The 19,213-nt window shown below is 55.4% G+C and overlaps 3 protein-coding genes across 3 annotated transcripts; 2 read left to right on the top strand and 1 right to left on the bottom strand.

Annotated features, from left to right (window-relative positions):
• Positions 1 to 21: 21 nt before the first annotated feature.
• Positions 22 to 7,678, top strand: Tapbp (TAP binding protein). The gene is made up of 8 exons (XM_052744313.1): positions 22 to 271; positions 408 to 572; positions 748 to 1,008; positions 4,546 to 4,944; positions 5,154 to 5,495; positions 5,571 to 5,660; positions 5,769 to 5,833; positions 7,362 to 7,678. The coding sequence occupies exons 1-8, from the start codon at positions 235 to 237 to the stop codon at positions 7,371 to 7,373; spliced, it is 1,371 nt and encodes a 456-aa protein (XP_052600273.1). The 5' UTR covers positions 22 to 234; the 3' UTR covers positions 7,374 to 7,678.
• A 1,650-nt stretch (positions 7,679 to 9,328) lies between these two features.
• On the top strand, positions 9,329 to 16,718 carry Rgl2 (ral guanine nucleotide dissociation stimulator like 2). The gene is made up of 18 exons (XM_052744306.1): positions 9,329 to 9,444; positions 9,661 to 9,857; positions 11,154 to 11,237; positions 11,485 to 11,663; positions 11,764 to 11,814; positions 11,900 to 12,197; positions 12,436 to 12,687; positions 12,770 to 12,873; positions 12,957 to 13,041; positions 13,115 to 13,183; positions 13,302 to 13,376; positions 14,560 to 14,592; positions 14,712 to 14,833; positions 14,952 to 15,047; positions 15,129 to 15,240; positions 15,324 to 15,617; positions 15,935 to 16,049; positions 16,142 to 16,718. Exons 2-18 carry the CDS (start codon positions 9,702 to 9,704, stop codon positions 16,351 to 16,353), a joined length of 2,337 nt encoding a protein of 778 aa, XP_052600266.1. The 5' UTR covers positions 9,329 to 9,444; positions 9,661 to 9,701; the 3' UTR covers positions 16,354 to 16,718.
• A 973-nt stretch (positions 16,719 to 17,691) lies between these two features.
• Positions 17,692 to 19,117, bottom strand: Pfdn6 (prefoldin subunit 6). Its single transcript, XM_052744315.1, has 4 exons — positions 18,886 to 19,117; positions 18,622 to 18,692; positions 18,418 to 18,542; positions 17,692 to 17,897 (listed from the first exon to the last, which is right to left on the bottom strand). The coding sequence occupies exons 1-4, from the start codon at positions 18,947 to 18,949 to the stop codon at positions 17,774 to 17,776; spliced, it is 384 nt and encodes a 127-aa protein (XP_052600275.1). The 5' UTR covers positions 18,950 to 19,117; the 3' UTR covers positions 17,692 to 17,773.
• Positions 19,118 to 19,213: the final 96 nt, after the last annotated feature.

The raw sequence follows: 19,213 nt of genomic DNA, 5'->3' as shown, positions 1-19,213 counted from the left end.
ACGCCGCGGGAGGGCGGAGCCTAGGTCGCTGCTGGGCTCAAAGTCGGCGCTTCTGGGTGATCCAGGGGCGTGTGCAGGGCGCGGAGGGGCAGACCTGCAGGCCGGGTGCTGCGTGCCTCCAGCGTGCCGTCAAACCCTCACTTGATCTGAACGAGAATTTCCGGTCCTTCACGCTGGCCTTCGGAGGAAATGAAAGTGAAAGGGGAAGAGACCTAGAGTAGAGATCGCAGCGCCATGGAGCCTCTGCCCCTGCTTATCGCTGTGGCTTTGGGTGAGCGAACCCCGTTTCTTGTTTAGGAAAGGGCGCACTGGGACGGAGAGGGAGGTGGTCCCATCTCGAGACCGAAGGGGCGGGGCAGGTCGCTGGACATCGCGGCCGCCCGGTCACTGGAGCCCCTCTCCCCCAGGCCTGGCGACCACCGTCTCGGCTGGACCGGCCGCGGTTGAGTGCTGGTTCGTGGAAGATTCAGGTGGCCTGGCCAAGAGACCTGCCGCGTTGCTGCTGCGCCAGGGACCCAGGGGTCCACCGCCCCGGCCAGATCTTGACCCTAAGCTGTACTTCAAGGTGGACGGTGAGTCTTCGGGACTCACTGCATCTATCGCCTCCTTTTTAGCTCACGTGGGGCCCTTGGGCCTCAGTTTCCCTCTTTGTAAATAAGTCTGGGTTCTCTCTAAGTCTCTCACTACTTTGTTACTATGTACATTCCGGTCAGCCGGGGCTACAGTTGCACCCTTTCGGTCCCGCAGACCCGGCCGGAATGCTCCTGGCTGCCTTCAGGCGGTATCCCGAGGGCGCCCCCGCACCACACTGCGAGATGAGCCGCTTCATCCCGTTCCCCGCCTCGGCGAATTGGGCTAGAGGTCTGATCCCGCAGCAGAGTTGCCCGCGGGCCCTGGACGGGGATTGGCTGCTGGTCAGCGTGTCCAGCACCGTCTTCAGCCTTTCTGTCCTGCTGCGACCACAGCCAGAGCCTCAGCGGGAGCCCGACTTCATCACCATGGCAACAGGTAGCCACGGAGAGGTGCCCGAGATGGATGGGGTAGTTTTTAAAGGTCGGCCAGTGGCCACTGGTGGAGTAGATCTGAATGAGTCATTTCTCCAATTGGGGTTCAGAATATTTTTTGTTAAGCGAGGCAGTTGGTTAGAATTTGTCTTCACCTGTCTTTGTAGGCCAAGAGTAAAACTGAAATCAACTCTGGTTTTGGGGCGGGGCTTTGTAGACAAGTTGGGGAAGTCATGGTGGTTTCCAGATACCGGAGTTTGAGAAACTTGTGAAGTGACAAGTAGTGAGTCCTAAAACCCGAATTTTTTTCTGCACTCCTCCAAAGTCAGTAATCGCTAGGCACCCTACTTGGTACAGTTGAGCCAGTTTCAAAACTCAGACTTTGAGTGTCACCTAAGCCTACTCTAGCCTAGCGACAATCAGCCAGGCCAGGAAGCTCTTCCTCAGGCCCGAGGCCAGGGCCTGTTGTCTGTTAATAGTGGCCTCTAGTGGGCAGAAGGGACGCGGCAAAGATGGAGGATTCTTCTGCAAGGCCACTCCTGAATAGTGCAGTGCACTTTGCTAGGCTGGACTCCGGGTCACTCCATGGGCATATGTTGAAATGGGGTAGATCTGACTTGAATGTCTCTGGACACCAGGCAACAGGTAGAGAGACTCCTTGACTTTTCCATTTCTGGTGTTCTCATGCAAATACTCCCACCAAACTCCTGCGTCCTTCCCTGCGCCATCACTTGAGAACTTCCACAGGACAAGGGGACAGCCTGAAACCCTCAGCCCGGCTGGCACCTCCCTTCTTAGCTCTGCTCTGTGCAGGCCTGCTGTGGGTACAGTAGCTCTCTCCAGAGAAACAGCCCTCCTCCTGCTGGTCTTCACCAGAGATGGTGCTGGCTGCCACAGCCTTTCCTCTATGTGTCTATTTTTTTTCCAGCTGTGAAAAGCAGGAACTATTCTCCCAGCTTTTCCTTTGTGACAGTGAAGCAAGGCACCGTGTTAATTTACTTATTGATCCAATAAATGTTTATTAGTACCAAGAAAAAGTTAGGACCCAGAGGTTCCCAGATCAAGCTCCAGATAGATGTTATTGGAAGTTTATATAGACCAAAGCCTTGGCAAAATGTGGTGGCATGTGTCTGTAACCCTAGCACCTGGGAAGCTTAGGCAGGTTTATCAGGAGTGCGAAGCTACCCTGGGCTGCAGAGGGAGTCCTGGTCTAGCCTGTGCAACACAGCAAGACTCTTTTTCCCTGGTCTAGCCTGTGCAACACAGCAAGACTCTTTTTCAAAACTAGTAAATAACATACTGAAAGCTAGTTCCTTCTCCGGGGTAGGGTGGCCCTGTGTACTCTAAGTGACAGAGGTGATCAGATATAGACTAAGTGTGGTTCTCAGACTTGTCAACAGATAATCCTGTGTGACTTTTGCATGGCTGGGGTGTGTGGCTCAGTGGTTGTATTAGTTATTTTTTCTTTCTTTCTCTTCCTTTCTTTCTCTCTCTCTGTCTCTCTCTTTCTCCCTCCCTCCCTCTTTCTTTCTTTCTTTTTTTTCCCGGAGCTGGGGACTGAACCCAGGGCCTTGCACTTGCTAGGCAAGCGCTCTACCACTGAGCTAAATCCCCAACCCCAAGTTGTTTTCAAAGTTGATTTTTATTTGTGTGTGTGTCTGTGTATGGGTGTGGAGTGCAGGCACCCAGGGAGTTCAGAAGAGGGTGTTGGATCCTCTGAAGCTGTATTACAGGTATTACAGTATTACAGGTGGTTGAGCCATGTGACATGGGTGCTGGGAACCTCAGAAGAGCAGTATGTGGCCTTAAACTCTAAGTCATCTCTGTAGCCCCTTGTATGTATCTTAACTGAGCTCTGGGCCCTGGGTTGATTCTTGGGGCTGCCCAGATAGGGAGTCTGCTTCTTACAGACTCCTGGGGTAGAATCAAGTGTGTGTTCTGTCTTCCTCATCAAATCACTTCCAGGTCACTTCTCCTCGATTAGAAACATGAAAATGGGGCCTGGAGAGATGGCTCTGTGGTTAAGAGCACTGGCTGCTCTTCCAGAGGACCCATGTTCAATTCCCAGCACCCACATGGCAGCTCATACCTGTCTGTAAATCCAGTTCCAGAGGATTTGACATCCTCACACAGACATACATGCAGGCAAAACACCACATAAAAATAAATAAATCTTTAAAAAAACAAAACAAGCCACCAACGGGCTGGGGCCGCTTAGTGGGAGGGATTTCCTAGCAGCAGGAAGCTCCGCTGTGCAGACTTCTGCGCCCCGTGTACTGAGAGCCTCCTGTGGAGCTGTTTGTTGATCCAGGAGTGGAACAGATCTGGTCAGCTGGAGGTGCCAGGTGACATGCCTTCGCCACGCCTCAGTAGGCAGCTACTGCTCTTATCACGACCACCTCTTCATTCATTTTTATTTGTTTTTGAGATTGGGTCTCATATAGTAGCCCAGGCTTGTCTGGAGCTCATGGCAATCCTCCTGCCCGAGTCTCCCGTGTGCTAGGGATACCAGTGTGAGCCACTGTGCCCTGCTTCCATTTCTGGTTTGGAGACAGGAGGGGCTGGGGTGTGGGTCAGTGGAAGACCCATTGCCTACTGTGTGTGAGTCTGATCATCAGCGTTGGAGGTGCATGTCTATAATCCTAGCACTTGAGAGGCAGGGACAGGTGGGCCCAGAGTCCCGTGACAGCATGGGCTACATGAGACCGCTTCAAATAAGAGAGCTCAGTGGCCGAGTACTTGCCTGGCATGTATGAGGCCTTAGGTTCAGTCATTAGCCTGCACCTATTAGCCACTCCCCACCACCTCCCAACACACACACGCGCGCACACACACACACACACACACACACACACACACACACACACGATCACAAAAACCAACCAACCAACCAAAAAACAAAAACAAAAAAGGAAAGAAAGAACTTGGGAGGCTAAAGTAAGAGAATCAATTGAGTTCCAGACTAGCTTAGCCCTCCATAGTGAGTTTCAATATAGCCTGGGCCAGAGTGAGTCTTGTCTCAAAAAAAATAAAATACAATGAAAGGGGTGTTTGTGTGTGTAGAGATGGCCCAGCAGTTAATAGCACTGACTGCTAGGGTTGTGGTCCTAGTGCCTGTTTGATGGCTCACAGCCACCTGTAACACTAATTCCAGGGGATCCGGTGCCCTCTTCTGACCTCCTTGGGTACTGCACACACATGGTACACTTACATACATGCAGGCACACACATAAAAAATAAAAAAAATTAAATGTGCCCTTAGATCTTGGACATCTCCAGAATTTGAGAACTGTAGTGGGCAGTGTGTTCAGCACAGATTTCCTAGGGTTGAACCCCCGCCCCACATACACACATCACCTTGATTTACCTTTATTCTTCCTGCACATTGTTAGCTACATTGGCTTAGAACTGGAATGAAGGGAGGGCTTGGAGGTCGTATTACAAATGGAGGTGTCTCTGAAGGGTGGGTAAACTGAGCTTGGCGGAGGCCCACAGCTCCGCTTTTCTACTGTCCCTCTCTCCCCTTTCTCCCAATGCCCAGTGGTGCTGACTGTCCTCACCCACAGCCCCAAACCTCGGATCCATCTGGGAAAAGATGCAGTGCTGGACCTGAGCTTTGCCTACATGCCCCCCACTCTGGAAGATGCTCTGTCTCCGGCCGCAGGTCCCCCTCCCTTTGGGCTGGAGTGGCGTCGCCAGCACCAGGGCAAGGGTCACCTGCTGCTGGCTGCGACTCCTGGGCTGGTTGGGGAAACGCCACCAGCCCAAGAAAAGGCTGTGGCATTTGCTGCTTGGGATGACAATGAGCCCTGGGGCCCGTGGACTGGGAATGGGACCTTCTGGCTGCCAGCTGTGAAACCTTTTCAGGAGGGCGTCTACCTGGCTACTGTACACCTGCCCTATCTGCAAGGACAGGTCTCTCTGCAGCTGACGGTGCACAGTGAGTGGGCATGCCGTGGCAGGGGGAGGGGATGATAGAGATGAGCGTGTATGGGTGGTGAATGAAGATAGATGGGGGGTCCTGGGAATCTGACGGCTTTAACATGGGGATTCCCACCATCAGAGCACCCCTCTAGTACAAGGGAAGCCAGAAGCCAGATGGGGGGAGGAAGTGGAATCTCTCACTTTCCTTTCTTATTCTTTCTTCAGAGCCCCCCAAAGTGTCTCTAACACCAGCACCCCTTGTGTGGGTTGCCCCGGGAGAGACACCCCCGGAACTGCTCTGCCTCGTGTCCCACTTCTACCCTGCGGCGGGCCTGAAGGTGGAGTGGGAGCTCAGAGGTGGCCCAGAAGGCGGTTCTAGAAAGGCTGAGGGGGAGACGTGGCTCTCCACTGTCCGCCACCATTCCGATGGCTCTGTCAGCCAGGCTGGGCACCTGCGGCTGCCCCCAGTCACTGCCAAGCAGCATGGAGTACGCTATGCCTGTCGGGTCCACCACCCCAGCCTGCCGGCATCGGGGCGCAGTGCTGAAGTCACCCTGGAGGTGGCAGGTAACCCGGAGAACCTCTGAACCAGGGTGGGACCTCGGGAAACACCGAGCTCATTGGTACTGCTTCCCTTGCCAGGCCTCTCCGGGCCCTCAATCGAGGACAGCATAGGCCTGTTCCTGTCCGCTTTTCTCCTTCTGGGACTCATCAAAGCACTAGGCTGGATGGGTAAGTGTGAGCCCGCTCCAAAGGACATTTCCCGCCTACCCCGTGAAGTCTCACACACCCCTTCCTTCCCCTGCCACTCACATCCCTCCCCTTCCGCCTTTTCCATAGCTGCCTACCTGACCATTCATGAAGACTCAAAGGCGAAGGTTACAGCTGCCAGCCTGGACTCAAAGGTAACAGCGCCTGGTTCTGGGTCTTTCCCTCCTTGTGCCGTGTTTTGGCATGGTGGGACGCTGGCTGCTGGCGTGGCAGGCAGCCACAGGTGTCGATTTCACACAGACCTCGTCTAAATCCTTCTCCTAACTATAGCTCACCTCAGACTTTCCAATCTGGTTTTGTTTACTTGAGTGCAGTTGAGTCTGTTAGAGATGTAAGTCACACACTTAAACTGAAATAATTAGTAGCTACATTTAAAAAAAAAAAAAAGGCAGGTGTCGGGGCACTTCAGAGACTGAGGCAGAATCTTGAGTTCTAGGCTGCTACATAGAAACCTTGGCTCATGTGGAGAGGAGTAAAATGAAACAGGCAAAATAATTTAATAATATATTTAATTATTACATTTTTGTTGAGACAGGTCTCATGTAGCCCAAGCTGGCCTCAAACTTGATGCATAGTTGAAGATGATTTTGTTTATTTATTTATTTGTTTGTTTGTTTTTGATTTTTTGAGACAAGGTTTCTCTGTGTAACAGCTCTAGCTGTCCTGGAACTCACTTTGTAGACCAGGCTGGCCTCGAACTCACAGAGATCCGCCTGCCTCTGCCTCCCGAGTGCTGGGATTAAAGGCGTGCGCCACCACTGTCTGGAGAGGATAATCTTAAACGCTTCATTCTTCTGCCTCCACCTTCCAAGTGGTAGGATTACAGGAGTGTCACCACACTCAGTTAATGAACCTGCCTTCTGTACTTTTTAGAAATTGCATTTATTTGTGTGTGTGGGTATGTGCATACCATGGCACACATGTGGAGGTCGAGGAATACCTTGGGGGAGTTGTTTTCTCCTTCTACCGCGTGGGTCTTGGGGATCAGACCCGAAGGGCAACCTTTACCCCTGAGCCACCCCACTAGTCTACCTTCCTTCCTTTCTAAAGATTTTGTTCTGTGTGTGTATGAATGTGAGGTGTGTTATCACATGTGGCTGGATGTCAGAGGACAGCTCTTGGGAACAAGTTTTCCCCTGCAACCTTGTGGGAGCCCAGATCAAACTCAAGCACCTGCAGCTGACGCTGCCTGCTGAACTGTCTCACAAGCACAGGTTTTAAAGTGCAGACGACAGTCAGAATTTACTGCAGAGTAAAGTGGGGCACCATCAAAGTGTAAGGGCGGATGATGGCTAAGGGCTGTTGTGGAGGAAAACACTATCGTAAAGTATGAAAGAACAATGGCCGGGAAGGCCACTGTGCAACCTACATTAAGTCTTGAACCTTACTTATCCAGAATATTTAAACATGTAAACAATGTCAGAAATTCCAAAGCTCAGAGCACAGCCCAGGGGTAGAGTGTGCTTAGTCTCAGGTGACCCAAAGGGCCTTTAAGAAGATGGCTCCTCTCTTCCAGAAGACTCAGGAGGTAGACCACTTAGTATCTGGCAGGTGGGAAATGCCAGCCCCATCCTGCTCCCACCCCGATGAGAATGTTTCTAGACTAACCAACTAACTAACACTCTAACACTTCAAATTCTCCACTTCTCTCTTCTCTTGCAGAAGTCACAGTAAAGGCACTCAATTCCGTGGAAGACCACCCTCATCTTTGGCCCAGCTGACTCCAGTTAGCTCCTCCCCTAAACAGCGTCCCTTCATGTTATCTTCTACTCCCTCCATTGAGTGGCTGGGGTTGCTGTTTTATTTTATTTTATTTTATTATTTTTTATTTTTTGTTTTTTTTTTTTGAGACAGGGTTTCTCTGTGTAACAGCCCTGGCTGCCCTGGAACTCACTTTGTAGACCAGGCTGACCTCGAACTTGCTCAGATTCACCTGCCTCTGCCTCCCAAGTGCTGGGATTAAAGGTGTGTGCCATCACTGCCCGGCTATTTTTTATTTTTGTTGTTTTGTTCTTGTTTTTAGACAAGGTCTCTCCATGTAACCTTGGCTGGCCTGGACCTCACCAAGCCAACCAGGCTGGCCTTGATCCACCTGCCTCTGGCTCCGGAGTGAGGAAGGGCATTGGTCACCATGCCTCAAGGATTTTTTTTTTTTAAGATAAATCTAGCATTGTTAGAGTTCTAAGGCAGTGATTCTCAAAAATTTGGGTTCCAATACATCTTAAAAATGAGCAAGAAGCCCAAAGAGTTTTTGTTATGTGGGTTACAGCTGTTGGAACTTAACTATAGTTTAAAAAAAAAAAAAGGCCGGGCGGTGGTGGCGCACGCCTTTAATCCCAGCACTCGGGAGGCAGAGCCAGGCGGATCTCTGTGAGTTCGAGGCCAGCCTGGTCTCCAAAGCGAGTTCCAGGAAAGGCGCAAAGCTACACAGAGAAACCCTGTCTCGAAAAACCAAAAAAAAAAAAAAAAAAGCCAGGCCTAGTGGAGCATGACGTTATCTCAGCACTCCAGAGGCGGAGGCAGGTGAATCTCTGTGTGAGTTCCATGCCAGCCTGATGTACAATAGGGAGTTCCAGGTCAGCCAGGGTAGGGCTCTGTTGAGAGAACTAAACACAAGAATCTACAATACTCTCGAGCCCTTTAAGACCATCGGAAATACCAGGTATTTACAATGGGTTCATAGCATCTTAACACCTAGCGACAGTTCTAGAGCCGAGGGGTCCGTGTGTCTCCCATGGCAGACTAATGCCTACCTCTCCAGCTCTCCTCTCATACTGCAGCGTTTCCTTTGCCTGTTCTACCATCATCGCCATCTCTGGGCCCCAGGCCTGACGGGCCTCGTCCTTTCACAGACTCCCGAGTGTCCCTCTCCTGCGTACTTGAAGGATGTCTGTCCTCTCCTGCCCGCCCGCCGGGGCACCAGTGTTGTGTGCCAATAAAGTGCTTCGGAGTTCCCATGCGGGTCTCTCATTCTGCCCTCTTTACAAGCACAGCGAACCTCTTGGTCACCTCGGGGCCCTTGCCATTATTACCGGGTCTCCCCCTATGCCGGGAGGCCACACAACCACCGTAGGAACTGCTCACACTCTGGCGCACCGAGAGACCCGGACTCCGGGAGCGACGGACCAGAGCGGAACCAAGCGTGACGGAAACGCCGCGGCCCCTCTCTAACCGGCTTCCGGCCCCGCCCCGAGGATGGGCGGGCACAGAGGCGGCTCGGAAAACCCGGCCCGGATTTGCTCCGTTGCACTCGCGTGCTGGCGTGGGCAGTGTCACTAGCGGGCTGCAGTAGCGGGGTCGCGCCCCTACTATGGCGCTGTCCGAGGGAGTTGCAGCACTGTTCTTGTTAGAGAGGGGGATTTAAAATTCTGTTGTTGTCCTCCCGCGGAGGCTCGAGATCTTGATCTCCAGTCTGTCTGTTCTGGGAGACATGGGTTTCTGAGTCCCCGATGAGGGTTGCAGGGGACAGTGGAGTGGGGCACCCGGAGTCTGGGTCCTGGCCCCTGGCGTCCAGCACTTCCCTAGTCGGCGGCCCTGGCTCCTGTCCTCACTTCCTTCCCTTTTTGGCTCCTGCTGTCGGGCGGACGCGGGGAGGGGGGAAGCGGAAAGGGCGGGAGGGCCCGGGAGCCCGGCTGGGTTGGGAGGGGGGCGCGGAAAAGCCCGGGAGGGGACTCGGTCGAGGGCCAGAGACCGACCAGAACAGAGGCCCGGGACGCGCGCACAGCCTCTCACCCCTCCCGAGCAGGTCAGAGCCAGAGCACCGGGTGACCCTGCCCATTCCGCACTTGGGATCCCCTAACAGGCACTGAGGGCCCTGGTTCCCACTCCTGTGTGCCCGCCCGCCCCCCAGCCTTCCTGAGGGACTCCCACCCAGGCAGGTCCCCTGCCCTGCCCGTCTCCCCCACGCCCGTCTCCCCCACGCCCGCCTGACTCCACCCCCGCCCCACCCGTCTCTCCCCAGGCGCCCCCATGGCCTGACCCCGCTGATTCCTTCACTCGGCCATGCTCCCGCGGCCCCTGCGGCTGCTTTTGGACACGAACCCCCCCGGGGGAGTCGTGCTGAGCAGCTTCCGGAGCCGAGACCCCGAAGAGGGTGGGGACCCAGGTGGCCGGGCCGTGGGCGGGGGGCAGGAGGAAGAGGATGAGGAAGAAGAAGAGGTGAGACGCGGGTGGCGGGAGGCAGGGCATTAAACATTTCTGAGACTCTCCTCCTTTTGGTGTCTCTGGGTCCCTCGGTCTCTTCCTGCCTCACTCACATCCGCACCTCTGTCTGGGTGTCTGGCCGCGGGTGCTGGAGTCTCTGGAGTTCTCCCTGTCGGTCTGACTCGGGACCCGCCTGCAGGAACCTGCCGAGTTCCTGCCTGGAATATCTGGCTGCCAGGCAGGCTGGCTGTGCCTGCGGAGCTCAGGTCCTCTTTGCCCATGCCTGCCCCAGAGAGCTGCCTCTGGGCAGTTGGGTCTTGGTCCCTGTCTCCCTCCTGGTTTTTTGTTTGGCGGGGAGGGGTTTGTTTCCACAGTAACCAGCTCCTCAGCCTCTAGGATTGGGGAGGGAACCCTCAGATTTCGCCGCCCCTTCCCCCACCCCCTGGTGCTGGATTGAGGGCAGCAAGCCAAGAGGTACTGGCACCTGGTGAGATGATCCTAGGATAGGTAGAGAGGGGTCATCTTCCTTCTTAGGGACTAATAGTTGTGACCAGCGGCAGGACTTGGGGCTTCAGGAGGATCCAGAAGTTAGATTCGGAGCCCAAAAGGCCCTGGTCTCCTGGGTCCCGACATTGGTAAAGTTAGGGTGACTGGCAAGGCTGGTTTTTCGGGATCGGTCGGGGGAGGGGCTAGGGCCACATGACTCTGAGTCTACCGTTCCCCCCCATCATCCCGACTTCCCCTTTCCCTTCTTGTAACTGGGATTGGAGCTGCCACCTTCAGGGGATCCCCAGTGCTGAGATTTAGAGGGAGCTGCATTCGGGAGACCTGGGGAAAGGGAGTCTATGCAGAAGGACTACATCTGGGCTCCTATGGTTGTCAGGGAGGGCGGGGCATGTGACGGCCTGAAGTTTCAGCTTCTCTCTGCTTCAGGTCTCTCTGCTTTGGCTTCGTGCCTCTTCTGGCGCGCCGCTCCCGCCCTTTGCACCCCGCTTTTCTGCCGAGCTGGGCTCAACTGTGGGGGGGAAGGCGATTTGGGTGTGTCCAGAAGAAGGGTTCCTGCATTCAATTGAAGGCCTCACTACGACCTTCTCTATTCCAGCGAGCTCTGAGGTGGTTGGGGGGGGGGGGGCTGTCTGAGCCCCAGTGGGGGTAGACCTGGGGTCACCAGCACCCTCTAGCCCTCGTACTCGCTGGTATTGTCCCCTGCCGTCACAGGTGAGGGCTGCAGAGGGAGGGGCAGGGCCTGGGGAGCAATGGCCGGGTCCTGGAGGCGCTGTGGGAACTGACTTGCTTTCCCTGCTCCTCCAGGCTCCCGCATCCGTCTGGGATGAGGAGGAAGACGGTGCCACCTTTACTGTCACCAGCCGCCAGTACCGGCCTCTTGACCCCTTGGTGAGATCATGGCTTTGACGTCTCACCTCTGACCCCTCACCTCTGACCCCTCACCCCGCAGTTCTTTGATTTTATTTCTTCCTTTTTGGGCAGAGCACTGGGTTGGAGGTCTGGAGTCTCTCTAGACCCCGTGTTGTGTGATTTGAGCCCTTTCTAAACCTTGGCAAACATGAGCTAGGTCTGGATTCTCCTAGACATCTGGCGGTAGGGTTGAGGAGATGAGTGAGCTACCCTCCGTGTTCTCCAGGCCCCCTTGCCCCCGCCTCGTTCCTCCCGACGGCTCCGCGCTGGCACTCTGGAGGCCCTGGTCAGACACCTGTTGGATGCCAGGACGTCGGGGGCTGACGCGGCTTTCGCTCCAGCCTTGCTGGCCACCCACCGGGCCTTCACCTCCACGCCTGCCCTGTTTGGGCTTGTGACTGACAGGTCAGGGACCAAGGGTTGAGGGGGCTCCTGGACCTCTGAGCGCTCACAGCACCAGGGGGGTTGAAGGAGCCGCATAGGCAGACCCTCTCCTCATCCCCAGGCTGGAAGCCCTTGAGTCGCATCCTCCTGGTGAGCTAGAGAGGACCACAGGGTGAGTGGCCCCTGACTCAACCTCGACCCCCCCTGAGGAAGCTGAGGCCGGACCTCTGACCCTTGGCTGGCTCCCCTTCTCCCAGGGTAGCCATCTCCGTACTTTCAACCTGGCTGGCCTCTCACCCTGAGGATTTTGGCTCTGAGGTCAAGGGTCAACTTGACCGGCTTGAGAGCTTCTTGCTCCGGACAGGGTATGCAGCACGGGAGGGTGTTGGGGGGGGCAGTGCTGACCTCATCCGAAACCTCAGGGCCCGGGTAGACCCCCGGGCCCCCAGCCTTCCTAAGCCCCTGGCCCTTCCTGGCGATTCCCCTGCTGACCCCACGGATGTCCTGGTGTTCCTCGCCGACCACTTGGCCGAACAGCTGACCCTGCTGGATGCGGTGAGACCTTGACCTTTGACCCTGCACTCTGGCCCCTGACTAACCTCTCCGTGCTTCCGATGCTCCTGGAGCTGCTCTTCCTCTGCTGCTCTGCCCCTTCCTTCCCTCCTCCCCTTGACTGTCCCCCTCGAGCTCTGTGCCCTGCTGGTCCCTGGCCTCTTAAGAGCCTCAGTTCCCCGGTACTGGAAACCTGTCCGGCCTTGACTATACATTTTAACCCGTGACCTCTACCCTGCAGGAGCTGTTTCTCAATCTGATCCCCTCTCAGTGTCTGGGAGGCCTATGGGGTCACAGAGACCGGCCAGGACATTCTCATCTCTGCCCGTCTGTCCGAGCTACCGTCACACAGTTCAACAAGGTGGCAGGGGCAGTAGTTAGCTCTGTCCTGGGGGCCACCTCGATTGGAGAGGGGCCAGGGGAGGTGACTGTGAGGCCACTCCGACCCCCACAGAGGGCCCGGCTCCTGGAGAAGTGGATCCGTGTGGCAGAGGTAAGGGAGAACAGCCCAGCTGCCTGGGGACTGTGACATGGAGAGGGCCGACAGCCTTGACTCTGTTTTTGGGTCCTCACAGGAGTGCCGCCTGCTTCGGAACTTCTCCTCAGTCTACGCTGTTGTGTCGGCCCTGCAGTCCAGCCCTATCCACAGGCTTCGGGCAGCCTGGGGGGAAGCAGCCAGGTGGGAGGTGCCAAGTGCCTGAGGCCTGGGGTGCAGAGAAGCTGAGCCAGGCCTGTGCTCAGGGCACTGCTCTTCCTCTCTAGGGACAGCCTCAGAGTCTTTTCCAGCCTGTGCCAGATTTTCTCCGAGGAGGATAATTATTCCCAGAGCAGAGAGCTCCTCCTGCAGGTGAGGCGGGTCCTGCTTCCCCCAGCCTCTGCACCTGCCCCTTCTCCCCCTCACCATGTCTTGTCACCACCAGGAAGTGAAGCTGCAGCCCCCTGGGGAGCCACACTCCAAGAAGACCCCAAGGTCCGGCTCCAGGGGTGGGGTGAGTGACCAGTGGGGCTGGGAGGTTTGGTGACGAGGTGAACGAGGACAGTTCTGTGCGGAGGGAAGGGAAAGAAGGGTGTGTGTCGGGCGGGAGTCTGACCCTGACCTCTCTGCAGGGTGTGGTTCCATACCTTGGGACCTTCCTGAAGGACCTAGTGATGCTGGATGCAGCCTCCAAGGATGAGCTGGAGGTCAGTGGGGTGTGTGTGTGTGTGTGTGTGTGTGTGTGTGTGTGCAGCCTCCAAGGATGAGCTGGAAGTCAGTGGTGTGTGTGTGTGTGTGTGTGTGTGTGTGTGTGTGTGTGTGTGCAGCCTCCAAGGATGAGCTGGAGGTCAGTGGTGTGTGTGTGTGTGTGTGTGTGTGTGCAGCCTCCAAGGATGAGCTGGAGGTCAGTGGTGTGTGTGTGTGTGTGTGTGTGTGTGTGCAGCCTCCAAGGATGAGCTGGAGGTCAGTGGTGTGTGTGTGTGTGTGTGTGTGTGTGTGTGTGTGTGTGTGTGTGTGCAGCCTCCAAGGATGAGCTGGAAGTCAGTGGTGTGTGTGTGTGTGTGTGTGTGCGGGGTCTGTCCTGGAAGGCTTAACAGGTGCACCTAAGGCTCAGATAGAGCCTTCAGAGAGGCTACAAGACAGAAGCAGCAGAGTACAGTTTCTGGAGCCAGGTTCTATCACCATGGCAAGCACTTCAGCCTCTGCACTTCGGTGGTCTGTCAGTATATGTTTGACTGCATCCACATCAGCCTGTTAATGGGAGGGATAAATGAATACATTTTTGTCAAGTGCTTTGAGCATACCGGAAACATTGGCATATACTTTATGAAATATATAAATACTGAGTAACTGGTGGTGATGTGAGGGACTCCCTAGCATGTTCCACCCCCAGCGCTGCAAACAAAAGAAGATGCTGAGGCTTCCAGAAAGTTCCTTGTCCTGCTGTGAGCCCAATTTTCTCATCTAGAAGCTCAATGCTTTCTCTTAGACAGTAATTTAAGATGTCAAGTGGAGCTGGGTGTTCCCTGGAACCCCACACTACACTCAGGATGCAGAGGCAGGCCAGTCTCTTAGACTTAGAGGGCAGCCTGGTCTACATGGGTTTTGTTGTTTTTTAAGAGTTATTTTGCCCAGCAGAATGGCGCACGCCTTTAACCCCAGCACTCAGGATGCAGAGGCAGGCAGATCTCTATGACTTCAAGGCTAGTCTGATCGACATTGTGAGTTCTAGCCAGCCAAGGCGGATAGGAGTTTGGGTCTGAGGTGTGAATGGAGGAGAGGGATGGAATCCCAAGGTCTAAGTGGCTTGTGTACTGGCTCTGCTTGGGAAGAAGGGTGTTCTCTCTGGTGCCTGAGCAGGATTAGCCCATTCGTCCTTTGCCCTTGCAGAACGGCTACATCAATTTTGACAAGCGGAGGAAGGTGAGGGGACTGTGGGGCTGGACCCTGGAATTCCCTGATCGTGTCCCAGGATGGGGAGAGGGAGGCAAACTCAGGGCTCCCTGAGTTTTGGCTCCTGCAGTTTGAGGGCTCCTTCCCAGGAGTTTACGGTCCTTTCGGAGCTGCTGCGCCTCCAGAATGAATGCCGTGGCTATGACCTCCGACCTGACCCTGATATCCAACAGTGGCTCCAGGGCCTCCAGCCGTTAACCGAAGCTCAGAGGTGACTGGCTGGGTGGCTGGGTGGCTGGGTGGTTGGGTTCTAGGGCTCTGGCTGGGGAATGTGGGTGTGTGTGTGTTGATGGCATATCCTGACCTCTGTCCATGGCTATCCTGTCCAGTCACCGTGTGTCCTGTGAAGTGGAGCCTCCTGGTACCAGTGACTCCCCTGCTGCCAGGATGCTTCGGCCGACGCTAGTCATCTCACAGTGGACAGAGTAGGAGCATTGTTGGCTGGGAGCTGGTCTCATGGGGACTTGCCACTGCCCCTGTCCTGGTCTGATTTCCTGCCTCTCCAGAGTTCTGGGCTCTGTTGGAGGCCCCACCCCTCTCGTGTCCTGGGATCGGCCCAGTGTTGGGGGAGATGAAGTACCTGGAACCCCTACTCCTCTGCTGACTCGGCTGGCCCAGGTGAGTCCACTCTTAACTCTGACCACACTGAGACGCTTCTCTTTTGCCTCCCTCCCTTCATGACCTCACCTGTTTGCCCCTAGCACATGAAGTGGCCATCTGTCTCATCTCTGGACTCTGCCCTGGAAAGCAGCCCCTGTCTGCACAGTCCTGCTGACCCTAGCCACCTCTCCCCTCCGGCCTCCTCCCCCAGGCCTTCTCGAGGTCACCGCCGCTCAGCCTCCTGTGGATCTCCATTGAGTGGGGGCACAGGAGAGGGGGCCTCTAGGGGTGCTGGATATGGGGGAGGGGTATCTGGACCAGGGTCCTCCGATTGCCGAATTATCCGAGTCCAGATGGAGCTGGGGGAAGATGGCAGCGTCTACAAGAGCATCTTGGTGAGGGAGCTGGGGCTGGGCTGGGTGGGAAGGACCTGGCTGTATTAGACATGAGTGTCATCTTGGGTTTAGGCAGTCAGGACTCCATTGTAGCTCCTGTGGGACTCTGCATTAGCGGGCCACCCTGAGTGTTGGGGGTTGCATTACACTTTCAGAGCCAACAGTTGCCCTGCAGGAGAGCATCCTTGTCGATGGCGCCATGTGGGCTGGCTCATTGGGTTCTTGTTGATTGGACACAGGTCTTTTCCGGCTGGGTGGGAAGGACAGGGAACAGGTCATCATGGTGTATTTACTGCTCTTTTGGTCTCCTTTGCAAGGTGACAAGTCAGGACAAGGCCCCGAGTATCATTAGTCGCGTCCTTAAGAAAAACAATCGTGATTCTGCAGTGGCTTCCGAGTTTGAGCTGGTACAGCTGCTGCCCGGGGAGCGAGGTGAGCAGCCAGGGGAAGGCAAAGGGAAGGGTGTGTTCTCACGGGGCACTCGGGGGAGCAGTGAATGCTTGACACCCCCTCTGAACCCACAGAGCTAACCATCCCACACTCGGCTAATGTCTTCTATGCTATGGATGGTGCATCTCACGACTTCCTCCTGCGGCAGCGCAGAAGGCCCTCCGCTGCCACACCGGGTTCCCACGTCGGCCCCTCTGCCTCAGGAACTCCCCCGAGCGAGGGAGGGGGGGGCTCCTTTCCCAGGATTAAGGCCACAGGGAGGAAGATTGCGCGCGCCCTGTTCTGAGGTTTACAGAAGTCACAGCGCTCACCCACCAATGGTGGCCACTACACTAGCAGGAATCCCCAAAGGTGGCCAGCAGCCCTGGACAGTCCACTGCCACTTGTTTACCAAACCACCGAGAGAGCCAGCCCCGGGGACTGGTGATCATATAACCAAATTGGATCCCTGCATATAGCTTCCACCTCTGGGGAATGTGGTGAACTATCAGTGCTGGGAAGAGTGTGCTCCTGCCACACGCTAGCCTGTGAAGGGCCAAGGAAAGGCCTAGAGGCTCTGAGCCCAGGGCAGAGGACAATGACATGACCTTCTGTTGGGAGCTTCTTGTCACTGTGACAACACTAAGATAATAAACCGAAACACTACCTGAATTCTGTTCCCATCCTTCAGTGCACAGAACTGGGCATTAGGAATGAGGAGCGGGATGAAAGAAGGCAGAGAACCGGGCCAGGGACTCCATCCCAGGGGTGCCCGGCATAGCTCAGTGTGATGTGCCTGGCAGGCAGGATGCACAAGGCTCTGGTCCATCCTGGGACCTGAGAGCAGGGTACTGGTGAAAGCTGACTCGGTGACACCTTCACTCCTGGCTCCTCTATAGACTGCTTTCTCTTGCCACAGACGCTAAGAAGTGGGGGCTCCTGAATCATATCGATCACTGTCCCTCAAAAGCAGATTTGCAAGAAATAATTTAGGACAAAGAAATTAAAAAACAACTTTGTAGATATGACATATACGTTTGGAAGAATTTCGGATTAGTTAAAAGTTACATTCAGCTGGGTGGTACACACCTTTAATCCCAGCACTTAGGAGGCAGATCTCTGTGAGTTTGAGGCCAGCCTGGTCTACAGAGCAAATTTCAGGATAGCCAGGGCTGCACAGGCAAACATTATCTCAAAACAAAAAGACAAAAAAAAAAAAGTTAGATTCCAACCAATGCTAAGAAGACAGAGGTGAAGACAGGCTAAGGATCTAGAGCTGTCTGGGGACAAGCGCTCAGAGTGAGAGACCACGTAAGACCCTGGGCTCTCGGCTAGAGAACCATGGTTCTACAACTAAACTGACATCTCAGGGTTCTACTCCCATGTCTCAGGGTTATGCCAACCAACATAAGGGAAGATAAAGAGTTGTATGAACAGGCAAGAAACAGGTTGAGACATTTCAGACTCAAAACTGAAGGCGCACAGGCAGGACCCTGAGTTCAGTTCTCAGCACCAGGAAAACAAAAACGCCTGTACTGCCGCAGGGATTCCAGTTTCCAGAACCCTATCTCAGAGGTGTGAATTATAACCAGGAAGGGGCTGAGGAAAGGGAAAGGCCAGTGAAGAAAGACTGGGTAGAAAGAACTGGTTTTGTTGACATTTTATTGGCTATTCTCGTGTAGACCCGGAGCTGCCTCATCCCTCCCTCCCCTCCCCCTTCCATGGGGTCAGGCCTTCCCAGGAGCCTTTGCTGCCTGGGCTCGCTGGAACTCCTGCTGCAGCTGAGCAAGGGTTTCCCTCTGTTGCTCCGACTGCCGCTCAAGGTCCCGAAGCTGCGATTCGTAGCGCTTACTGAGGAGGGGAAGAGGGAGGCAAGCGGAAATCAGTGGGGGCTCACTGTTGAGTGGCAAGGGGAGACTGGTGGAAAATCTGAGGTTTGTGGGATGCACGGGCGCAGGGTGGGGTGGGGGGAGGAGACACGTACTAAGGGAAAGAAAGGGCTGGTCAGATGGATCAGAGGGTAGGGCTGTTTTCCTCCAGGGCTGACACCTCAATTCAATCTCCAGAGCCCCCACGGTAGGAAGGAGGAGATTCCCGCAGGTTGTCCTCTGACTTCACATGCGTGCCATGGCACAGGTGCCCCCCCAAAAAATGTGATGCAAAAAGAAAGGCTGAAATGGTGGCGCCTTTAATCCCACCCCTCGGGAGCCAGAGGCAAACAGTGAGTTCCAGGCCAGCCAATACTTGACGGTGAGACCCTGTCTCAGGGAGGAATAAGAAAGAAGGGCTTGGGAAGCGGGGCCGCTATGGAGAACTACCCAACACTTCTGCGCGGAGATGCCGGCGGCATCACAGGGTGCTGAGCACTTACATTTCCGCGGTGATGTAGTCGAGCCTCTTCCCCACCGTGGCCCGAGCCTCCCCTAGCTCCTGTTTGACGAGCACGGGTCCCAGCAGCTTAAAGACCACGTTGGATCCATCCAGCAAGGCCAGTTCCTGGAGAGAGGAGGGGGAGGTTGATGAGATAACGGTACCCAGCAAAGCTCCGCTGTGTCCCGGCGTCCCGGATCCTCACCTCCTTCACGATGTTATTTTCTGTTAGCTGTGCCTCCAGCTTCTGCCTCCCCGACATGGATTTACTCAGGTCTGGGGTGGAGAGAGGAAACGCATGATTAAAGACATCAAATGGGGCAGGAACCGCACGGTCCTGGAGAGGCCGGTGGGGACGGAGGGACCCGAGCTGCCCGCCGAGCTGCCCGCCGGGATCCCGAGGGGCGCGGCGCCTCGCTGCGGTGTGTGGACTGAGCGTGGGTACCAGGACCACCCGCTGCCCGCTCACCCTTCTGCAGCTGCTGGTATTTCTCCACTTCTCCCTGCAGCTTCTTCTGGATCAGCTCGGCCATGGTGGAGGAGAAAGGCTCCGGGGCGGGCGTCCTGGGCTCAGGCCCCGCGGGAGGACAGCACTTCGTCCCGGCAGCTCTCTGAGGCTCCGCAGCCCCTCCTCATCCAGAAGAGCCACTGCCTAGGAGGTGCGGAGCGACACAGACCCTCCGAGCCAAGCCCCAGCCTCTTCACCGTCTCAACAAACCCGGAAGTGGACAAGGCATGCTGGGAAACAGACGGCGCCGGAAGCCGCGTTCTGGCACACACGCTGGGACTTGTAGTTC

Source organism: Peromyscus californicus, unplaced genomic scaffold (assembly GCF_007827085.1).
Source record: "Peromyscus californicus insignis strain IS unplaced genomic scaffold, ASM782708v3 Scaffold_19__1_contigs__length_69161282, whole genome shotgun sequence".
Taxonomy (NCBI): domain Eukaryota; kingdom Metazoa; phylum Chordata; class Mammalia; order Rodentia; family Cricetidae; genus Peromyscus; species Peromyscus californicus.
Note: the sequence above shows the minus strand (reverse complement) of the source record. Positions and strands in the feature narration are given on the sequence as shown.

What these genes read in the sequence shown, in the direction of transcription:
- Tapbp (XM_052744313.1), top strand. Translation starts at nt 235, where the DNA reads ATGGAGCCTCTGCCCCTGCTTATCGCTGTGGCTTTGG. An exon ending in GCTGTACTTCAAGGTGGACG is followed by an intron (nt 573 to 747) that starts GTGAGTCTTCGG and finishes TCGGTCCCGCAG; the next exon opens with ACCCGGCCGGAATGCTCCTG. An exon ending in CAAAGCACTAGGCTGGATGG is followed by an intron (nt 5,661 to 5,768) that starts GTAAGTGTGAGC and finishes CCTTTTCCATAG; the next exon opens with CTGCCTACCTGACCATTCAT.
- Rgl2 (XM_052744306.1), top strand. Translation starts at nt 9,702, where the DNA reads ATGCTCCCGCGGCCCCTGCGGCTGCTTTTGGACACGAACCCCCCCGGG. An exon ending in AGTGGATCCGTGTGGCAGAG is followed by an intron (nt 12,688 to 12,769) that starts GTAAGGGAGAAC and finishes GGGTCCTCACAG; the next exon opens with GAGTGCCGCCTGCTTCGGAA. An exon ending in GCTGCTGCCCGGGGAGCGAG is followed by an intron (nt 16,050 to 16,141) that starts GTGAGCAGCCAG and finishes CTGAACCCACAG; the next exon opens with AGCTAACCATCCCACACTCG.
- Pfdn6 (XM_052744315.1), bottom strand. Translation starts at nt 18,949, where the DNA reads ATGGCCGAGCTGATCCAGAAGAAGCTGCAGGGAGAAGTGGAGAAATAC. An exon ending in ATACCAGCAGCTGCAGAAGG is followed by an intron (nt 18,693 to 18,885) that starts GTGAGCGGGCAG and finishes TCTCCACCCCAG; the next exon opens with ACCTGAGTAAATCCATGTCG. An exon ending in GACTACATCACCGCGGAAAT is followed by an intron (nt 17,898 to 18,417) that starts GTAAGTGCTCAG and finishes TCCCCTCCTCAG; the next exon opens with TAAGCGCTACGAATCGCAGC.